The 17,437-nt window shown below is 35.3% G+C and overlaps 3 protein-coding genes and 1 pseudogene across 4 annotated transcripts; 1 reads left to right on the top strand and 3 right to left on the bottom strand.

The window, feature by feature from the left end:
* The first annotated feature begins 283 nt into the window (after positions 1–283).
* On the top strand, positions 284–2,869 carry LOC110418129 (chaperone (DUF3353)). Of its 2 annotated transcripts, none has more exons than XM_021430764.2 (3): positions 284–723; positions 1,449–1,809; positions 1,932–2,491. In XM_021430764.2, exons 1-3 carry the CDS (start codon positions 394–396, stop codon positions 1,937–1,939), a joined length of 699 nt encoding a protein of 232 aa, XP_021286439.1. In that variant the 5' UTR covers positions 284–393; the 3' UTR covers positions 1,940–2,491. The 2 variants fall into 2 exon arrangements, with proteins under 2 accessions (XP_021286439.1, XP_021286438.1); XM_021430763.2 differs by lacking the exon at positions 1,932–2,491 and adding an exon at positions 2,498–2,869 and having other exon boundaries at positions 286–723.
* A 791-nt stretch (positions 2,870–3,660) lies between these two features.
* On the bottom strand, positions 3,661–7,119 carry LOC110418417 (protein ALTERED PHOSPHATE STARVATION RESPONSE 1-like). The gene is made up of 4 exons (XM_021431140.2): positions 6,901–7,119; positions 5,638–5,861; positions 4,829–5,052; positions 3,661–4,737 (listed from the first exon to the last, which is right to left on the bottom strand). Exons 1-4 carry the CDS (start codon positions 6,950–6,952, stop codon positions 3,897–3,899), a joined length of 1,341 nt encoding a protein of 446 aa, XP_021286815.1. The 5' UTR covers positions 6,953–7,119; the 3' UTR covers positions 3,661–3,896.
* On the bottom strand, positions 7,073–7,868 carry LOC149527135 (uncharacterized; annotated as a pseudogene).
* A 2,228-nt stretch (positions 7,869–10,096) lies between these two features.
* On the bottom strand, positions 10,097–12,396 carry LOC110417645 (Protein phosphatase 2C family protein). Its single transcript, XM_021430094.2, has 3 exons — positions 11,906–12,396; positions 10,891–11,335; positions 10,097–10,512 (listed from the first exon to the last, which is right to left on the bottom strand). Exons 2-3 carry the CDS (start codon positions 11,207–11,209, stop codon positions 10,097–10,099), a joined length of 735 nt encoding a protein of 244 aa, XP_021285769.2. The 5' UTR covers positions 11,210–11,335; positions 11,906–12,396.
* Positions 12,397–17,437: the final 5,041 nt, after the last annotated feature.

The raw sequence follows: 17,437 nt of genomic DNA, 5'->3' as shown, positions 1-17,437 counted from the left end.
GTGTCTGTTTGGTAAACAGAGACGTGTACACAGTGCTCACTCCTTACTCTCTTGGCCACAAATTTTAGTCTTGTAACTATATGTATTACTAGCACAGATTTTTCCTCCTTGGCCTGACTCAAGTGTCTTGCTTCTGTTTAAAAAATTGGGTTGAAATTTTTTTAATTAAATAAAAGCAATTTTTGGTATTTTATAACAAAAAAAAAGAGCGAAGTTATAAATATTACAAGAATCAGTCAGTCAGACAATCCAACGGTCCCCACCAAGTGACCACACACTCACCAGCAAGACGCACACAATGCTTTGATAAAATTCACCTTACATTCTTGTCCAAAAATTGCCAAAAAAAAAAACAAAGGAAAAATATCAAAGCTTTTCTCATTTCTTGCCGCAATGGCTGCAGCCACACTCTCCGTCCGGCCCAACCGTCTCACTCCCGGCTCCCCTATCCCCAGGCCGCCGGTCCACCTCCCTAACCAAACCCACTCTTCTTTAAAACCCACAAAGACCGAGCCGTGGAGAGCCGCAACAATCGTCCACTTCCGGCGAACATTAGCCTCTCGAGCCGGTTCACGAGCTGACGACTCGGCTCCGTTCGAGATGTCTGTTGAGAACGCTCTCAAGCTCCTCGGAGTCTCCGAAAGTGCCTCTTTTGAGGATATTCTTCGCGCCAAGAATTCGATTGTTGCCTCTATCAAGGATGACCAGGAAGCTATTGCCCAGGTTATTCATTGCCGTTTCTTCTTTCAGTTTTGAAATTTAATGACTTTAATAGATTTAGGTGATAAATTTGAATCCTTTTTGTGTGAATGTTGAAAATTTTTTTCTTGGTGTTGGACTAACTAGCTTATTTGTATTTGTGTTAAAATTCAGTGTTGTGTAAGTAAAATTTGAGGTTTTGGATGATGAATTTTTGGATATTTATGAATTTAGGTGTAGAAATTTTGAATTTTGGCTCCTGGATATTGCATGGGCTTATCGAAAGTTTCTTGAACTTGTTAGCTTTTTTATCTGTTATGCGTAATTTGTAGATTTGACAATTATTCTGTTTTCAAATATAGATTCTACTAGTTTTTACTTTGTGTCCATTGTTAGATTTGATATTGATGTGCCAATTTCTGATGATTGTTCTCTATGGTATTTGATTTCCCACTTGTTATTGTTCTATGTATTAGGATAGTGCCTGGATAGCATGTCCCATATTTTAGATTAAAGAAGTATTGTTATTTGTTCAATGAAGTGAAATGATGATGCTTAATGTGGCTTATCTATTCAAGTTCACACTTAACTGAGATCTTCTAGATGAAGAGTATGCAGTGGTTGCTTTTTGGATCATTGTTAACTCTACGTTGTCTCTGTTATCAGAATTATTTATTTTTCCAGTGAGCGAATTAATTCTCCGAAGGCTGTGTAGTTTTATTTTCTTAGTATTATGGATTGTGTTTTAGGTTGAGGCTGCATATGACATGTTGCTTATGCGGAGCTTAACTCAACGCCGAGCAGGAAAAGTTGTGGATAGAAGCATTCGATATGCAGATGTTAAACCTGTTAATCCTCCCAGAATGGGATCAATGCCTCAGTGGGTGCAGACAACTGCTAAGAAATTACCTGTTTCAGTTGAAACACCATCTACAGGTGAATTGGGCATTCAAGCTGGTGTATATGGAGCTCTTATGGTTCTGACTTATGTAAATGGAGCTTCTACATCGACTGGGATTCCTTATGCTGGACCTGACGTTCCTGGGCTTATTTTAGCAAGTAGCTTTGGAGCTTCCCTATATTTCATGACCAAAAAGAACGTGAAGCTAGGTAATGAGATTTCTTGCATATGGGTTCTATTGCTTGCAATAGAATTTTAATTATATTTTACTTTTGTTAAATATTAAAGTCCAGCTGTTGCTATTTATGTTGTTTTTTCATCTTAATCAAAGGAAAGTAGGGGAGTAAGAGAGAAGAGACGCAAAACCCTCTGTGGGGGAGAGGGGCTGCAATCTGTTACCAAGTGAAAACATCATATATGATGCTGGCAATTTTACTGCAAATGTTGTTATGGTTCAGGTCAAATTAATGATTGTTTCAAGTCATTTAATTTCATTCAGCAGTTTATGGAGGGTATGCTTGTGAAAATTTATTACTGGAAGAGTTTTGAATTCCCTCCTATCATGCATAGAGGATGATTTTCTAGTGCTTATATAATCATTCTACATTGCTGACACTGGTTCTGCTTCCCTTTCTAATGATTTGTCAGAATTTTTGGTTCATTTCTCTCTTTGAGCTACCTTCTTTAAGCTTTTCCTTAGTGGAAATGAGGCTTTTCTGTGAAGTCCTTTAAAGCAAAAGGAAGTTCACCATTTGGGATTTTATGAACCTTTCTGCCAAAGCATGCCGATATTTTAGACTGCATATGTTGTGCGAAATTTCAAATTAGTTTGAACTTCAGTTTGGATGAAAATATCTGAAGTCATTTCCCTTTTTTTTTTTTTTTTTCTCTTTTCAGGTAAGGCTACAGTAATAACAATAGGGGGGCTTGTTGCTGGTGCAGTGGTGGGATCAGCTGTTGAAAACTGGTTGCAGGTAGACGTAGTCCCATTTCTTGGAATACACTCCCCAGCTACTGTAGTTAGTGAATTTATACTGTTCTCTCAATTCTTGGTCTCTTTGTATCTAAGGTAGGACTAATAAGAGAATGTTTTTGTAATTTAAATTGTAAAACCTGCAATTATTCATTTGCATGATCATAATCCAAGCTGTTTTAGGATGTGTATCATTGCATATTGTACAAAACTACAAATAGAAGATAGTGAAACTTCAATCCCTCTGAAAATCTGATAAAAAGGTTATGTTCCAGCATGTAAAATTTTCTTTTGATTGATGGGGTAGCCCCATTACTTTGATGCATGCATACTAAAAAGTTTGTTGGTCTTGTATTACTGACATCGTAGCAATGAGCGTGCTTCTTTCTTATTGCATCCATGCACTGTGGAATTATGTTAGATGATGGCAGAGTGAAATCAAATACAAAGTGAAGAGTGGAATGGAGAAGACAATTCTTGTAGTTCTTGTAGTTGTGTCTGAGATTGCGTCGAAGGAAACCTGTTCGTATCTTTGAATTTTGCTGTCTTTAGCAGTCTCAAATAATACTTCTGCTGTGTCCATAAGAGCAGTAACGTATACTTTCTAGAACAAGGTACTTTGATCGTCAGAACTGGTGCCAACTTTACGTCTGATGCCGGCATGATACCCCTTTTGTATTGAGTCCCGTTCAACAAATGTGAGCAGAAATTGTGCTTTTGCCGGCAAATTATAAATAATAGAACAAGCCATGTCCTTATCTTATGAATTGATTTGTCGAGACTGAAACGTTCTTTATGTACTAGGATGCAAAATGCCCATAAGCCTGCATGTCCTAATGTATTAAGATTGCAAAATATTCTATTTGTTTCAAAATGCAAAACTTGCAGAAGGGTCACAAGCCAAAATTCTAATCATCACCCTTGGACTTGGTCAGTTGAACAGAAAATAAAGAAGAAAAGAATCTCAAAAGGTACAGGTCTCGGGCATTCTGCAGGTCAAAGTTAGCACTAAATACAAATTCATTGAAAATGGATGCAATCCCAAGAGATTCGTTGCTCAGACAAAGTGCCCTCTCACTTAATCAGTCCTAACCAGAAAAGAATAGGAAACCCGAAAATTTAAAGATCTCGCAAAATAATTTTCAGCAGACATTAGAAATCTAGTGATAATGAACAATTATCTATTCATCAGAAACGAAAACACAGAAACATAAATAAATTTGTCTCAGCGAGCTGCTTCGACATGATGTAATATACAAAGTAGACTACAGAAAGGCAGAAACCATTAACCTCAGATTCTTAAAACTCTTTGTTCACTTTCTGTCATCTGCTGCCGTTTTCCTCAACCTGGGAGCCCTCTATATATGATAGGTTCCCATCTTTTTCAGCGTTTTCACTTCGAGTGATGAGGTCATTGTACATCTTTAAAGAAGCGCTGGAGAATCCGATTAAGGACTCAAAAACAGCAGAAAATCCTGTCTGAAATCCATTTAAGATGATTCTTTGTGTTTCTTGCATGTGTTTGTGGTGTTTCTCCCTTTCCACATCCAACCTCTTTCCGAACATATCCAACTGATCCTTCTTCTCTGTCAGATATTCATTCCGCTGTTCCATCTCTGGTTCGGATTTATGATCTGTAAGCTTGGACTCCAGAAACCTGGTTTCTGCCTTCTGGAATGCCATAGTCCTTCTGTCTAGTTCTTTTGCCATACCATCGACTTTCCTCTTCTGTTGCTGTTCCTCCCCTTGCTGAGCCCACAGAGCCCTTACATCCTTGGAGAAGCATTTCAATGAGAAGGTGACTGCCTTATCTGGCAACTCCTCCATGGAACTTAACCAATGATAGAATATCACAAGAAGTGGAGGTCCGTTAGCTCCATATGGCGCAGCAGAACTCCGTCCTCTGGAATAGAATTCAACTTCAGGGACCAGGAACTTGGTTAGCCAACCATGAAGAGCTTCAATGTATGCTCTTTGAGCTGCAACATACTCTTTAAAGCAAGCACGCCAATTTTGAAGCTCAGCCTCGAGCTGAAGCGTAGCAAGTCGGTGAGAATCATTGCAGAATTTTCCATATGTGGGGCAGGCAAAAGATTTCACTTCCAAAAGGATCTTGTTTTGGGTTTCGTGGGATTCAAGCATAACTTTCCAGCTTCGTGTTAGGCTGCAGAAAATAAAAGTAGAATCAAATTCCAAGGGAATTGCAGAAGAAAATGAACAAGGCAGTCTGCTGGATTTTGAAGATTAGGACCTACCCTTTTAACAGTTCAATAATTTGAGGCTGTAGTTCTTCATCTCTTAATTTCTGAATTCTCTTCGAGATGGATTCAGCACTTCGAATTGCAATCAAGATCCTAGCATATAAATCCTTTACTGCAGCTCTGGTTTTGTCCATGGCTAGCTCATCATATCCCTTCACATCCTGGTTTCTCAGTCGAGAACATTTTCTCTCGTAGATTTTCCGTGTGCAGTCTCCAGCCTATTGTAAGTTAACATGTCAAATGCCAAGACAGATAAGTAGAAACAAAAGATCAACAATATAAGCAAAGAAAAAGTTGGCCATCTCTTTTCTGAATCTTTCGCAGTTTTATTTGGTGCAGAACTTAAGTGACACGAGCATATGCGGGGTAGGACACCAACATTCTATCCTTTCGGAATTTGGAACCAAGAATTCCTTCTAGACTCACCAGTTAGAAGTGTCTTTCAACACCATTGCTACATAATGGTTTAACTAGTTTGATAATATTTACAGCCTGTCATATAAAGCAAGAGTTCTTTTATTTGGAGCCCATTTTCTATACTTACAGCTCATTTTATTTATATAGTTAATTCATCAGAAAGTCTTATACAGAACTAGTTCTCGATATTGTGATTGTGATGTTATATTCAGGGCTAGTTCTCAACACCATGATGGAAATAAGAGGTGGAAGTATAATAGGGTAGCTTTACATGAATCTGATTTGTAAGCCAGAATCCACCATTACCAACTTGAAAAGAGTAAACCAAAGTTGTTATTATCTGCTCATTAACGTTGCAAAAACAATATTGATAGGCAATGGTTTACCTTAACCTCTTCATAAAGCTTCTTTTCCCATGCATAGAGTCTTCCTAGTGTTAGCGAATGGCTTCCTGAATCCATTCCTCCATATTCATCAAAAAGATCATTCTTATATTCAGTCCATACCGAAGAACCTTTCGAACTGGAAGCCACAAGACTCTTGCAAGTTGGAGGCTTAGACAATGTGGACCGATGCCATGTAATAGCCTGGATAAGTTTAGTTGAGTTCTCTGCACAAAAAAGAACAGAGTGAATGATTACTTTATATGAGATGAATGTTTAACATTGATCAAATTCAGCTCCAAGTAGAGGATATATTTATAGTAATTTTCCTGTTTGGTAAGTTATAGCATATACTTGTGATGTCACAAAATAGAAAAGTATAGCAGGAGGATAAAGGGCGAATTTTGCGGGGTAATCATAACAATGGAATAACTGAATGTTAGACACGCATGTGCAAAAGCAGAGAATAAAGACTCAGAAATTTCCAGCTTTTGTAAGCAAAAAGAAATGATTGCAAGGTTTGATATTTAACATCTTGGCCCAGAGAGGATGACAAAGAAACATGAACTGTGACATAGCAAACGTCCACAGGAACAATGACAAAAGCCAAAGAACATTAAGAAATTGAAAGGAAATTCAAACAAGTTTCAGTTGGTGGAAAAAGCATTGTAAATTCTCTTCTGGTATGCCAAGACTAGGTAAACAAATTTTACTGGTAATTACAAGTCAATAACCCATGCAGTTAACTAAAACTAGACATGAAAGGGGATTATTCTGCATAAATAAATGGCAAAGATTAACAGAATAAGGCCCAAGGAAGAAGATTATGGACAATAAGTTACAGATGTTTTAACTTTTGGAACAAAGGTAGCAAGACAAGGATCAAAAGAAACAAGGAAAGGAAATCCCACTTAAAACCCAGAAAAAAAAATTAAATCCCAATTAAAAAAATATTATGTCCTAAACCTTGGAGAAAAGCTGGCTTAAATTCAAAACCAAGGCTCATGCAAAGCTAGCCTGAGACCATACAAGAGAAATTCCTTGTGGCCACATTGTCCTCCTCTTTTTTCTCATATAATCCACAAATTTCAAGCAGAAGATAACTTCAAAGGCAAATTAACAATTTTCGTAGAACAAAATAAACCCACCTAAATATTCTTCAAAACCAGCTTGGTGGAGATTAAAAAGCAGAGAGAATGTTGCGAATAAAGACAGAACACTAGTGAGGCTCAAAATGTGTCAAGGGGCAAAAAGAAAAGCAACCACCTTTGATTTCCTCCAAACCAGATTGCAAATGAACCGTATTAGCCTCTAGCATTCTTGAGACATCCTTCCCTGAATAGTAAGCCCTAATGAAAAGATCCTTAATATCCTTCAAGGCTTCTAAAAGCTCCCTCCCCTTTTCTGGGCTGTCAATAACTGTAAGCCCCTTCTGCTCTCCTTGGCTCACATGAGTCTCCTCCTTTACTTTGATCAGACCATTCTCACTCTCTTCATGCTCCCCGCAGCTAGTTATCTTTTTCTGTAACAAAGACAGCCTTTTTTCTCTTCCTCTTTGCTATCTCCTACCTCTTCTAGCTCTGGTATCCCTTCGTCTTCTCTCACCGCTCTTAAATCATCATCAGAACACCTGTTATATCCACTTATAATCTCTGGTCTAACAACATCAAATGGATTAAAAAAGTCCCAACCTAAATCTCCTTGTGGTAATGGCATTGGCGGTGGCATTTGCATATAAAAGTACCCACAAGGTTGTTCTTCTTCTTCTCCTCTTACAACCTCTTCTTTAGTCTCTTCCTCCAAAGTACCTGAGCTTGTTCAAGAATCACAAGACTCGCAAGCAATGGCTTTATGAGTTGACTCTTAAGGTCTTTGTTAAAGGAACATTGGGTTGATTATAACATTTTGGTCTGTAGCTGAAGGTGTAGGTGGACAAGGTGGAGGAAAAGTGATGAGGAAAGGTGAAGAAGGTGACGAATGGTGAGCTACAAAGAGCTTAATAGCAGCTGCCACTGCATAAAGAGCTTGACAGTACCTACAATGTGCTTCTGCAAGTGCATATCTTCTATCTACTGTTAGCTTTATAAGGCGTTTTCTTTCTCTACAGATTGACACATCCTCTAGTCTAGAAGCAACACAGCCCATCTCTCTTGCTAAAGCCTGGAGGTGTTTTCTCTGGTTTCAACAGGCGTAGAAGCTACTGCTTTTGAATATATGGGGCTAGGGTAAAGTAAACAAAAGTGATCTTTTGGAGGAATCGATAAGTATTCTTTTCTGATAAAAAGGAGGTGGGGTTGTAACAAAATGGAAGAATGAGTTAGATTTTGCAAAGGTTTGAGAGAAGCAAAGAAGGAAAATGTAGCTTTTGGGAAATTTTTAGAATAAACCACTTCATCTTTTGATAAGAAAAAAAAATTGGTTTCCTTCCTGAAACCTAGCTCCTGCAGAAGTTTTATATTTTCCCATTTCATCTCTTGGCACCATGCACCCACATACGAAAAGAATTCTACGGAGGTGGTTCCTCCTCCTATTGTCTTTTTACCTTTATTTCTAGAGAGGGGAAAAAATTCTTTTCCTGTGCTGAAATGTTGATAATTATCTGTTAAAACACTATAATTAGTTTGAGATTAGTAGACAAACTAAATATCATGAAGAGTGAAATGAGAGAAAGAGTAAGTAGAGCAGTAGATGACAGAGTAAAGGCCAGGAAAGAGACTAAATGGTAAGGTAAAAAAGGTAGGGGCTCGAGAAGGAGAGAGCAGGGACAGCTCTAGTGTTTAGTATTTTTACACTATAAAATTGGTGTGCAACAATTGCAAGCACCCACTATATCCTTTTCAGTGCAATAAAAAGATTAAAAAAATATTTCCGCCAAATTTAGGACAGATTTTTGAAGCAGATATGTCCATTGGGCAGTCTTGTGAGTTAAAGAGGAGTCAAATGCACTATAGTTCATTAGTAGTAAAAGGACAGCGACCAGACCATCGCAACAACCCCAGAGAGAGAGAGAGTTATGTCTTTTCCTTAGGTATCCTTGTTTTTTTTTTTAACTGCTCCTTCCTGCCTTGCAATTCTCTGTAGTCTCTAATAACGGGAGTATAGTTGTGTTACCTACCACATGTTTAAGGTCTTTAATGAGTTGTTAAGTGGAGGAATTTACAAAAGCAGAAGGTTTAAGCTTGTCTGTCAGTGTCATTTACTGCTACATGGACAAATCTGTCCCTTTGAAAGTTTTAGGCTGCCCCTCTCTCTCTCTCTAAACTGGGATTTTGGCAATAGCACCATATTTTGCAAGGATTTAGAGCTCTGGGTGGTGTGGTATGGAAAAGAAGGTTCCTGTTTGGTCCATAAATGAATAAAGGGATGCCAGAACAACAGACAATTCCACATGAACTTGCAGGTTATAATTAGCCTGAGTAATGCAAGGTGCCATCAGATTCATTTTACTTCTCATGCCTATGCGGTGGTCGTTATTACAGGTTACTGTTAGAAACGGAGTAACAGCGTCAGACCTCGATGGCTTCACTGTTAAAACCCAACCTGTTTTTGCTTGTCTATGGATTCGATCAGGGGAGTTCGGAGAAAAGGGCCAATAGCATGTCTAGAATGTTACATTCTGAGGGTATTTTCGTCATTAAGCATGAGGGTGGATGATTTTTAGGTGGCTTGATTGTTTAACAAACTGTTGGGTAAAGCAATTCATGAAATTCAGAGCCTTTTCTAGCAAGATGGATTTTTTAAGTTGTCAAATTTAGAAAGATTTTTTTTTTCTCTACATCAATTCATTTTGGAGGTTTAGACAATGTGGACCGATGCCATGTAATAGCATGGATGAGTTTAGTTGAGTTCTCTGCACAAAAATGAGTAGAGTCAATGATTAGTTTATTTGAGATGAATGTCTAACATTGATCAATACAGCTTATAGTAGAGGATATATTCATAATAATTTTTCTGTTTTGTAAGCCATAGCATATGCTTGTCATGTCACAAAAGCAGAGCATAAAGACTCAAGAAATTTCCAGCTTTAGCAAGCAAAGAGAAATGATTGCAAGGTTTGATATTTAACATCCTGGCCCAGAGAGGATGACAAAGAAACATGAACTGTGACATAGCAAACGTCCACAGGAACAATGACAAAAGCCAAGAACATTAAAGATTGAAAGGAATTCCAAACAAGTTTCAGTTGGTGAAGCATTGTAAATTCTCTTCTGGTATGCCAAGACTAGGTACAAATTTTACTGGTAATTACAAGTCAATAACCCATGCAGTTAACTAAACTAGACAGAAAGGGATTATTCTGCATAATAAAATGGCAAAGATTAACAAATAAGGCCCAAGGAAGAAGATTATGGACAATAAGTTACAGATGTTTTAACTTTTGGAACAAAGGTAGCAAGACAGGATCAAAGAAACAAGGAAAGGAAATCCCACTTAAAACCCAGAAAAAAAAATTAAATCCCAATTAAAATAAACTATTAAAATTAAAAATTGTTTGCATAGTGAAACTTACCTGTATGAGACCTTTTACACGCCATACATTGTACTTCAAAACTACAATTTGTGGGTCATCAGGGTGCAATGACTGCATCTCCTGCCTTACAGACTCTATGCAGACATTATGTTCAGCCGACAGCTGAACAGCTAGTACGTCTCCTGTTGCCTTCACAGCTCTCCCCAAAACAGCACGCGAATCACCCAGGTTGGCAACATAAAGGATTCCACCACAGATAACACCAACCAGGCAGCAGGATCCAACAGCTGCGATTTGTGGTTTCATAGGCCACTGTTTGGTAACGAGAGACAAAAAACCTTCTTCTGTTGCTTGATATGCTTTTCGTATCACGTCAACTGACATTGTCTGTTGCTCTGAAGTGAACCCTGAACATAGAAAATATTTCAGAATAACAAACACCACCAATGCCAAAGTGCATGAAGGAAAGAAAGAACAACTAGAGATATCTCTTATTTTAGCAATTTTATTTATTTCTTTCTTTTAGTATTTTATACCAGGCTCTACAGCTACCAATTGGAATTAACACACAAAACGACAAAACTGATACAAAGGAACTGATAACTTTTTGAACTCAAAACAACAAACCCTTAACTGTGGCTGCAACAAGTTCAGTACACTAATTACTTTTAATCAATTAATTATATCCAAAACAACTGCTTATTTAATACTTCTTTCCTCTGCTTCCTTAATCAGTAAATAGATGGCAACAAAAACTAAACCCTAGCAAAGGCAAAAGTACTTACTCTTGAGATGTTGAAAGAGATGATCATTGATGTAGCGTGAAGTCTCTGGGCCCCCATGCCCATCATATACGCCAATAAAAGTACCATATGGACCTGACTCATGTGAACTCAAACAACCGGACTCAAGCTGGCTCTGGTCCTCAAGTAAATTGTTGGCCTGAACCACTGCCATTGAGAACTCACCATTAAAGTGCTGCCCTGTGTCCTTGTACCACAAAAGCCCATCTTGGCGACCTCCAGCATCCGAACTTGTGTGAACGTATCGATCTGACCTTGGCCGAAAACAGGCCCTCAAAAAGTTCATCAACCCAGATAACATCCCTCATCTCATCCAAAAAACCCTCCGAATTCTCCACATCTAAACAACCACTGAATACAAACTATACGCTAGAAGCCTGAACAGTGAACCGTGTCCTCCTTCGCTTCTCAACACAATAATTGTACACTATACAGATATCAGCAACAAAGCACACCAAAAGATTAGCAATAGCGCAATGTGCGATAAAGGCTCAAAAGCAACTAAACCAAGAAAACGACAACTACAAATTATATGTTCCACTACTCCTCAAGGGGCAATTAACAGCATCAATTAGAGAGTACAATAAATTTGATAACTATAAAATGAATAACTGTCAGATCAAATAAATGATGTAGTAGAAGCCACCTCTCTCAGTTTGTTTAGTTATTAAACTTAAGCTCAAACAACAGAAACTGTTCCCTCTTTAAACAGGAAGGCCACAACCGTACTAGCTCCTTATGCTGAAAAAATCAACAAAATACAAGGGAAGGGTTTGTGAAAACAACGGAATTGGTCAAAGCTCACTTTTTGTTTCTTTTTTTCTAACAAAGTAGTCGGTCTACCATTAGGAAATCCAGAAGGTCTAATGTTTCACATTGAGAACTTTAAACAGCCCGGTTTCACACATCCCTTTAGTCCCAATAAGCATCATAATTCAACTTGTATTTCCCATACTAAATATTAAAAGAAGAAGAAGAAGAAGAAGAAGAAGCTTACCTTTCTATTTGACCCCTTTGGTTTATAATTGAAAAGGAGGATCTGGACATAGGAAAGGGAAAAACTTCATCTGGGCATGAAATTGGAATTAGCAGATCTATGGATCAATAAAATCACAGCAAGAGAAAAAACAAAGGTTGGGATTTGGTTTTTGATTTAGCTGGCTTCAACTAGTGATGAGATAATTGAAGAAGACGGAGGAAAGCACACAAGAGAGAAATGGAATGAGATTTTTTTTTCTTTATTTCTTCTACAAAAGGAGAGGGCTTTTTATGTGAAAGATTTTGGCTTTGGCCCCAACAACTTATAAAAACTCTCTCTCTCTCCTTTCTATCTTGCTCTTCTCTCTTGTTTCTCCCTCTAATTCTCAGCAGACAAGACCCACAAAAGACCAACAATGGAGAGCTTGAAGCCAGCAAAGCAAAGGTCCAGTTTTGGGCTCCACACCACAATGGTAATAGAGAGCGAGGAAATTTAAAAAAAAAAAGGGAGAGAGAGAAGCTTCATAGCGTGGAGAGAGTCAATGAAGTCATGTTTTATGGGCTTTGATATTCTACATCACCACATCAACTTGAAATAATCTTAATCGGATTACACGTGGCAGCACAATCTGATTGCCACGAACGCTATTATTAACGGTGGATTCATCTTGATCCACTAAGCTATTACACGTGTTAATTTCTGAAAAGCAGGATGAAATCGTCGGGCCTTCGGCGGTGGATGTTTTTTACAGATTATTGTTAGAAATGGACGTAGTGCAATATATTTTATAAAAAAAAATATTTAGTGTTTAATATATAAATGAAATAATAATTAAAATATAAAATAATATTATAATATTTAATTTATAAATATTTTATTAAAAATAAAATATTAATTTTTAAAATTATATTTATTTATTAAAATATAAATTTAATATATTTATATTTTTATTAATTTTTATATAATATTATTTTTATAATTTTAAATAGTATATATTTTATTTTAATTTTTAAAAATAATATAAATTTTATTTGCAATCACTATTATTATTGAAAAAAATAGAAAAAATCTTTCAAAATTTATACATAAAAAGACAAATTATTACATTATGAAATATTTTTAATAAAATAAAAAATAAATTATATCATCATAAAATAGTTTTAATAAAGTACCAAAACAAATTATAATATTATACAATATGTTCAATAAAATAATAATATTACAAATAAATATATTTTTAATAATATTACAAATTATAATATAATATAATTATATTAATTTTGAATTTCACCCACGCTACAGAATGCGAAATATCAAAGTCAAACCTCGCTAGCTCCACTGTTAAAACTCAAAACCGGTTTTGTTTGTCTAGGGATTCGATCACGGAAGTTCGGAGAAAAGGGCCAATAGCATGCGTAGAATGTTACAATTTGAGGGTATTTTCGTCATTAAGCACGAAGGTAGATGATTTTTGGGTGACTTGTTTATTTAAGAAACTGTTGGGTAATGCAAATCATGAAATTCAGAGCCTTTTTTAGTAAGATGGATTTTTTAAATTGTCAAATTTAGAAAGATTTAATTTTTTCTCTATGTCAATTCATTTTGGTGGGAAATGTCCATGCTTACTTTACTTACTATTCCTTCCATCCTTTTTTTTCTTAAATCTTTCTTTTTTTTAAATATCCGTAAATAAATTCTTCATGAGATATTTAATATTTTTTCTTTCATATTAAAAAAGTATTTAACATCAATATAATAAGATTTTAAAATTTTAATATAAGATATATTAAAATTAAAACTTTAATCTTAATTTTCGAACAAATTTCTTTCTTTCATCATGACAAGTTATCTTATCTCATCAAAGTTGAAATTCGGTTCACCTCAAATTTGTTTGATTGTTTTTTTTGGTAAAACATCAAATAAATTGGAAAAAAATGCCAAACATGAGATGTTTTGCTTTAACGATATGTGGTTTAAAAAAAATTATCTTGAGTTTGTATTCCTTCACAAGCAAAATAGTATGCTAAGACATTGAAATTCATAGTAATATGCATTTAAAATTAATACATTAATCATAATAATAATCATTATTTTAAAAAGAATAATCAATATTCAAAAAAATATTTATTATTTTTATATTATTTATAAATATATATTCAAATTATTCAACTATCAAATAAATAACATGATCTTGCTTCTAACTCAAAATTTTGTGAAAGTTTTATCGCTAGAAAATAATTATTTTAAGTTTTTTATTTTTTTTAAAAGAAAAATAATATGTTAAGATATCCAGATTAATAGAAAATACTATTAGGTTTTACATTTTAAATTATTGCATTCGATAAGATTACGTGTGTCACATATATCACATAAATAATAGATGAGATAGATCTTAAATTTATAAATATAAGTCTTTCATCACCTATCAAGTATGTCTTTTGAATTGAAGATGTAAGTCTGTAATTTATAAACTTATTTAAACTCTATTTCCAAAGATAGGGTTGCACAATATTAAGTTTAAGTTTTGACTTGTGATAACGCATATAATCATGATAACAATTATTATTTTAAAATAATTATAAATATTTACAAAAATATAGTTATTATTTTTATATCATTTATGAATATATATTCCGATTAATCTATTATCATATAACATGATAGTTTGGCAAAAATTTTATGATAAAAAATATAACCCTTGAATATTATTTAGCCTAACAGAGAAAATTTTTGAGATTTTTATATTTTTTAAATATTTTAAGAATATTAAAAAAAAAGGTGTGAGATAATGAACCTGTCAAACTCAAGATGTGGAAAAAAAGGCAAAAAAAATCAAAATTAAATGAAAAACATATTTATTTATTTATTTATTTATGTTATGATGTAAAGTGACGCAGATAGCAGCGGTGTCCATCTTAGAAAAATATGGTTTCCATTCCAAACACAATAATGAAGTCTTCGAGAATGTTAGAAATTATGGGAAATTCTTGCATCTAACGTGTACGTTAGCAGCCAGCCATTATATTAAACAGGTGCAACAGTTTGAAAACTTCCAAGTTCTTTCGGTCTTGGTTTAAATTTGGGGAAATTAATAAAATTGTATGGATTTTCCATTTTCAAGCCTAGACGACCAACTCAAACACGTGTAGGATGAAGATTGAAATTGTTTAAAAAGTAAAAGAATGTTTAAATGCTACTTACACTTTTTATTATTTTAATTTTAATTTATTGTACACAACATTTTATAATTTTTTTAATTAGCACATGTAGGTTTCTTTAATAATATTTTATGTATAATTTATATTCTTGTAAAGAATTAGGTTATTAATTTTATCCCATAAATTACCAAAAAACTATCGGTTCAAAGTTAGCGTATTTGTTCAAATTTAAATATATTTTTATAATTTTAATACCCAAAATCAATAATCTAGTTTTTTTTAAAACAAAAATTATTCACACATGTTAATTGAAAAAAAAAACTTTACAGTTATTTGAGAAAAATTTAAATTGTAAAAATATGGATAAAACTTTTTTAAAGACGTAAAACAATATTCATAAAGTGCTAATGGGGAAAAAAAAGAAGTCCTAGAATGCTATTTGAAAAGAAAATAAAATTACAAAAAAAATATTGGTAAATTTTGCTAAAAGGCAAAAATTAAGATGAATTTTTCAAGGGTGAGTTTTAATGCAAAGGGGAATTCCATGTACGATTGGCATAAAAAGAATGGTCTGGACTTTAGACAGGTTCTCAAGGAATCTTAAATGGTGAATCTAATCCTACTCCATCCATCCATAGTGGGATACTTTATTTTCCTTGAGCCTCATTATGCTATGCACCATATATAGTTTCAATACCAAGCCAAAGCATTTCGGATTTTCCTTTTCTCCAAAGAGAATTTGTGTCAATCATCAAGCATATATCAAGATAATTTGGTCCATCAGGATTTAGTCACACCCATCAATGTCCTTCGCTTCAATCTAGAAATTCGCAGCATCTAGGAGAACATTTTCCCTAAAAATGAAGCCACGGCCATCATTGGAAAGCAATGTGAGCAGCTACAGAACTAGTGTGCGCTAACGTGCGCATGCATTAGGCACTATCAGAGGAAGATGGTGGATTATCAGTGGTTTTGGGGTAAATTTGATAGGACGCATTATCCACCCAAGTGTGTCATGTTTGGTCTCCGATGGTGGGAAACAGTGTTGGGTCCATTTCCTAGGTCACTCTTTATTCTCTTTAGTGGATTGGTGCACCTTTAGCTGGGGCTAACCTGCGCCAGGAATTGCCCGCATTTATTTTTCCATTCGATTAGCTAATCATGGCTCAATCACTTGTAGTCAACAGAGATGCTGCTTTTCTGGGGAAGGCAGGGGTTGGTTTTGTTGCTGCAGATCTGATTTTTGTGTCTGTACAGCTTTTCCTGGAGGCTATTCTCTTCCTTTTGGCTGTAGCTTTGTTCCTTTATGAATGAATTCTACTTTTCAAAAAAAAAACAGAGATGCGTCTTGGTTTTTCCTCGCCAGGTTTTTACTCTTTTTCAGGTTAATTAGACTTAGCATCTGAATATAATCATTTCAATATATATATATATATATATATAAATGTTTTGTAAGGACAAATTAACTCTTATAAGAGCTCGTTTGTGATTAGATTCTATCACAATCTTTAAGTTTAAACTTACATATAAAGATAGAAACAAGGACAAAGAGAGGACCACGAGGTCCAGACCAGATAGAATAAACATTTTTCTGCATCATATTTACCCAGTTGTGTGAAGTGTACGTCAACTGTAGACAGAGAAGAGAAAAGTGTTTTGTTTCATATGTGATGGCGTGAGGAAAACTCATGTTTTCGTTATCAGTGAAGGTTTTAAAGAAAAACGAAAAGAAAAAGGGAGGGGGCAATGTGATGATCCGTTCTTGTTGGAGAAGATAAAGGCATATGCAATGTTCATTGCATTTGATCGATTCTCATTTCTCCATGGCCAATCTATATGTGGGGGCACATACGTAGTCTTGCCCCCAAGTAAAGATGTACCTGTCCTTTCCTTGTCCTGTTCCAAATCTCAGCACATTGTTATTGTGAATCATTACTGGTCTGCTCCTCCTGCTGTGGAGAGAGCGATAGAGCAATGGGAATACGAAAAAGAGTTAAAACCCGTCAGGAAAAAGAAGCGAAAAAAAAAAAGATGGGTCAGGTTCGTTTTCCTCTTCCTGTTAAATTTTATCCTTTTGGCAGGTAAATTGTCATCTTGTCAAACAATGGGCTAAAAATTTGTGAATCTTCTTGTTGTTTTACCCTCATGGCTTCCTGCTGGTTTTCTGGTCTCAAGACAAAGAGGTTGAACCTGGTCATGGAGGTTTAAGACCTGCCGGTTTAGTGGGTTTACCTCCACCTCACTGGCCTTCCCCAAATGTGTTACTTTTAAATTACTATTTTAATAGATTAGTACAACACTTTATGTTGGAAAAACCCATCGTTTCCATTATTTTTTTGGTTGTGAATGGTGATGGGAGGAAAGGAAAGAGTCATAAGCCAAAGTTCGGATA

The sequence above is a fragment of the Theobroma umbraticum genome, unplaced genomic scaffold, assembly GCF_002168275.2.
Source record: "Theobroma umbraticum cultivar Fairchild unplaced genomic scaffold, ASM216827v3 scaffold_50.0, whole genome shotgun sequence".
NCBI lineage: Eukaryota > Viridiplantae > Streptophyta > Magnoliopsida > Malvales > Malvaceae > Theobroma > Theobroma umbraticum.
The sequence above is the reverse complement of the archived record's forward strand: the minus strand, read 5'-3'. Positions and strand labels throughout refer to the sequence as shown.

Coding starts and splice junctions, on each gene's coding strand:
- LOC110418129 (XM_021430763.2), top strand. CDS start 394: ATGGCTGCAGCCACACTCTCCGTCCGGCCCAACCGTCTCACTCCCGGC. Junction 724..1,448: donor ACCAGGAAGCTATTGCCCAG/GTTATTCATTGC, acceptor ATTGTGTTTTAG/GTTGAGGCTGCATATGACAT. Junction 1,810..2,497: donor CAAAAAGAACGTGAAGCTAG/GTAATGAGATTT, acceptor TTCTCTTTTCAG/GTAAGGCTACAGTAATAACA.
- LOC110418417 (XM_021431140.2), bottom strand. CDS start 6,952: ATGCTAGAGGCTAATACGGTTCATTTGCAATCTGGTTTGGAGGAAATC. Junction 5,862..6,900: donor TGGTTTGGAGGAAATCAAAG/GTGGTTGCTTTT, acceptor TTTTTTGTGCAG/AGAACTCAACTAAACTTATC. Junction 4,738..4,828: donor ATTATTGAACTGTTAAAAGG/GTAGGTCCTAAT, acceptor TATTTTCTGCAG/CCTAACACGAAGCTGGAAAG.
- LOC110417645 (XM_021430094.2), bottom strand. CDS start 11,209: ATGTTATCTGGGTTGATGAACTTTTTGAGGGCCTGTTTTCGGCCAAGG. Junction 10,513..10,890: donor TCTCTTTCAACATCTCAAGA/GTAAGTACTTTT, acceptor TTCTATGTTCAG/GGTTCACTTCAGAGCAACAG.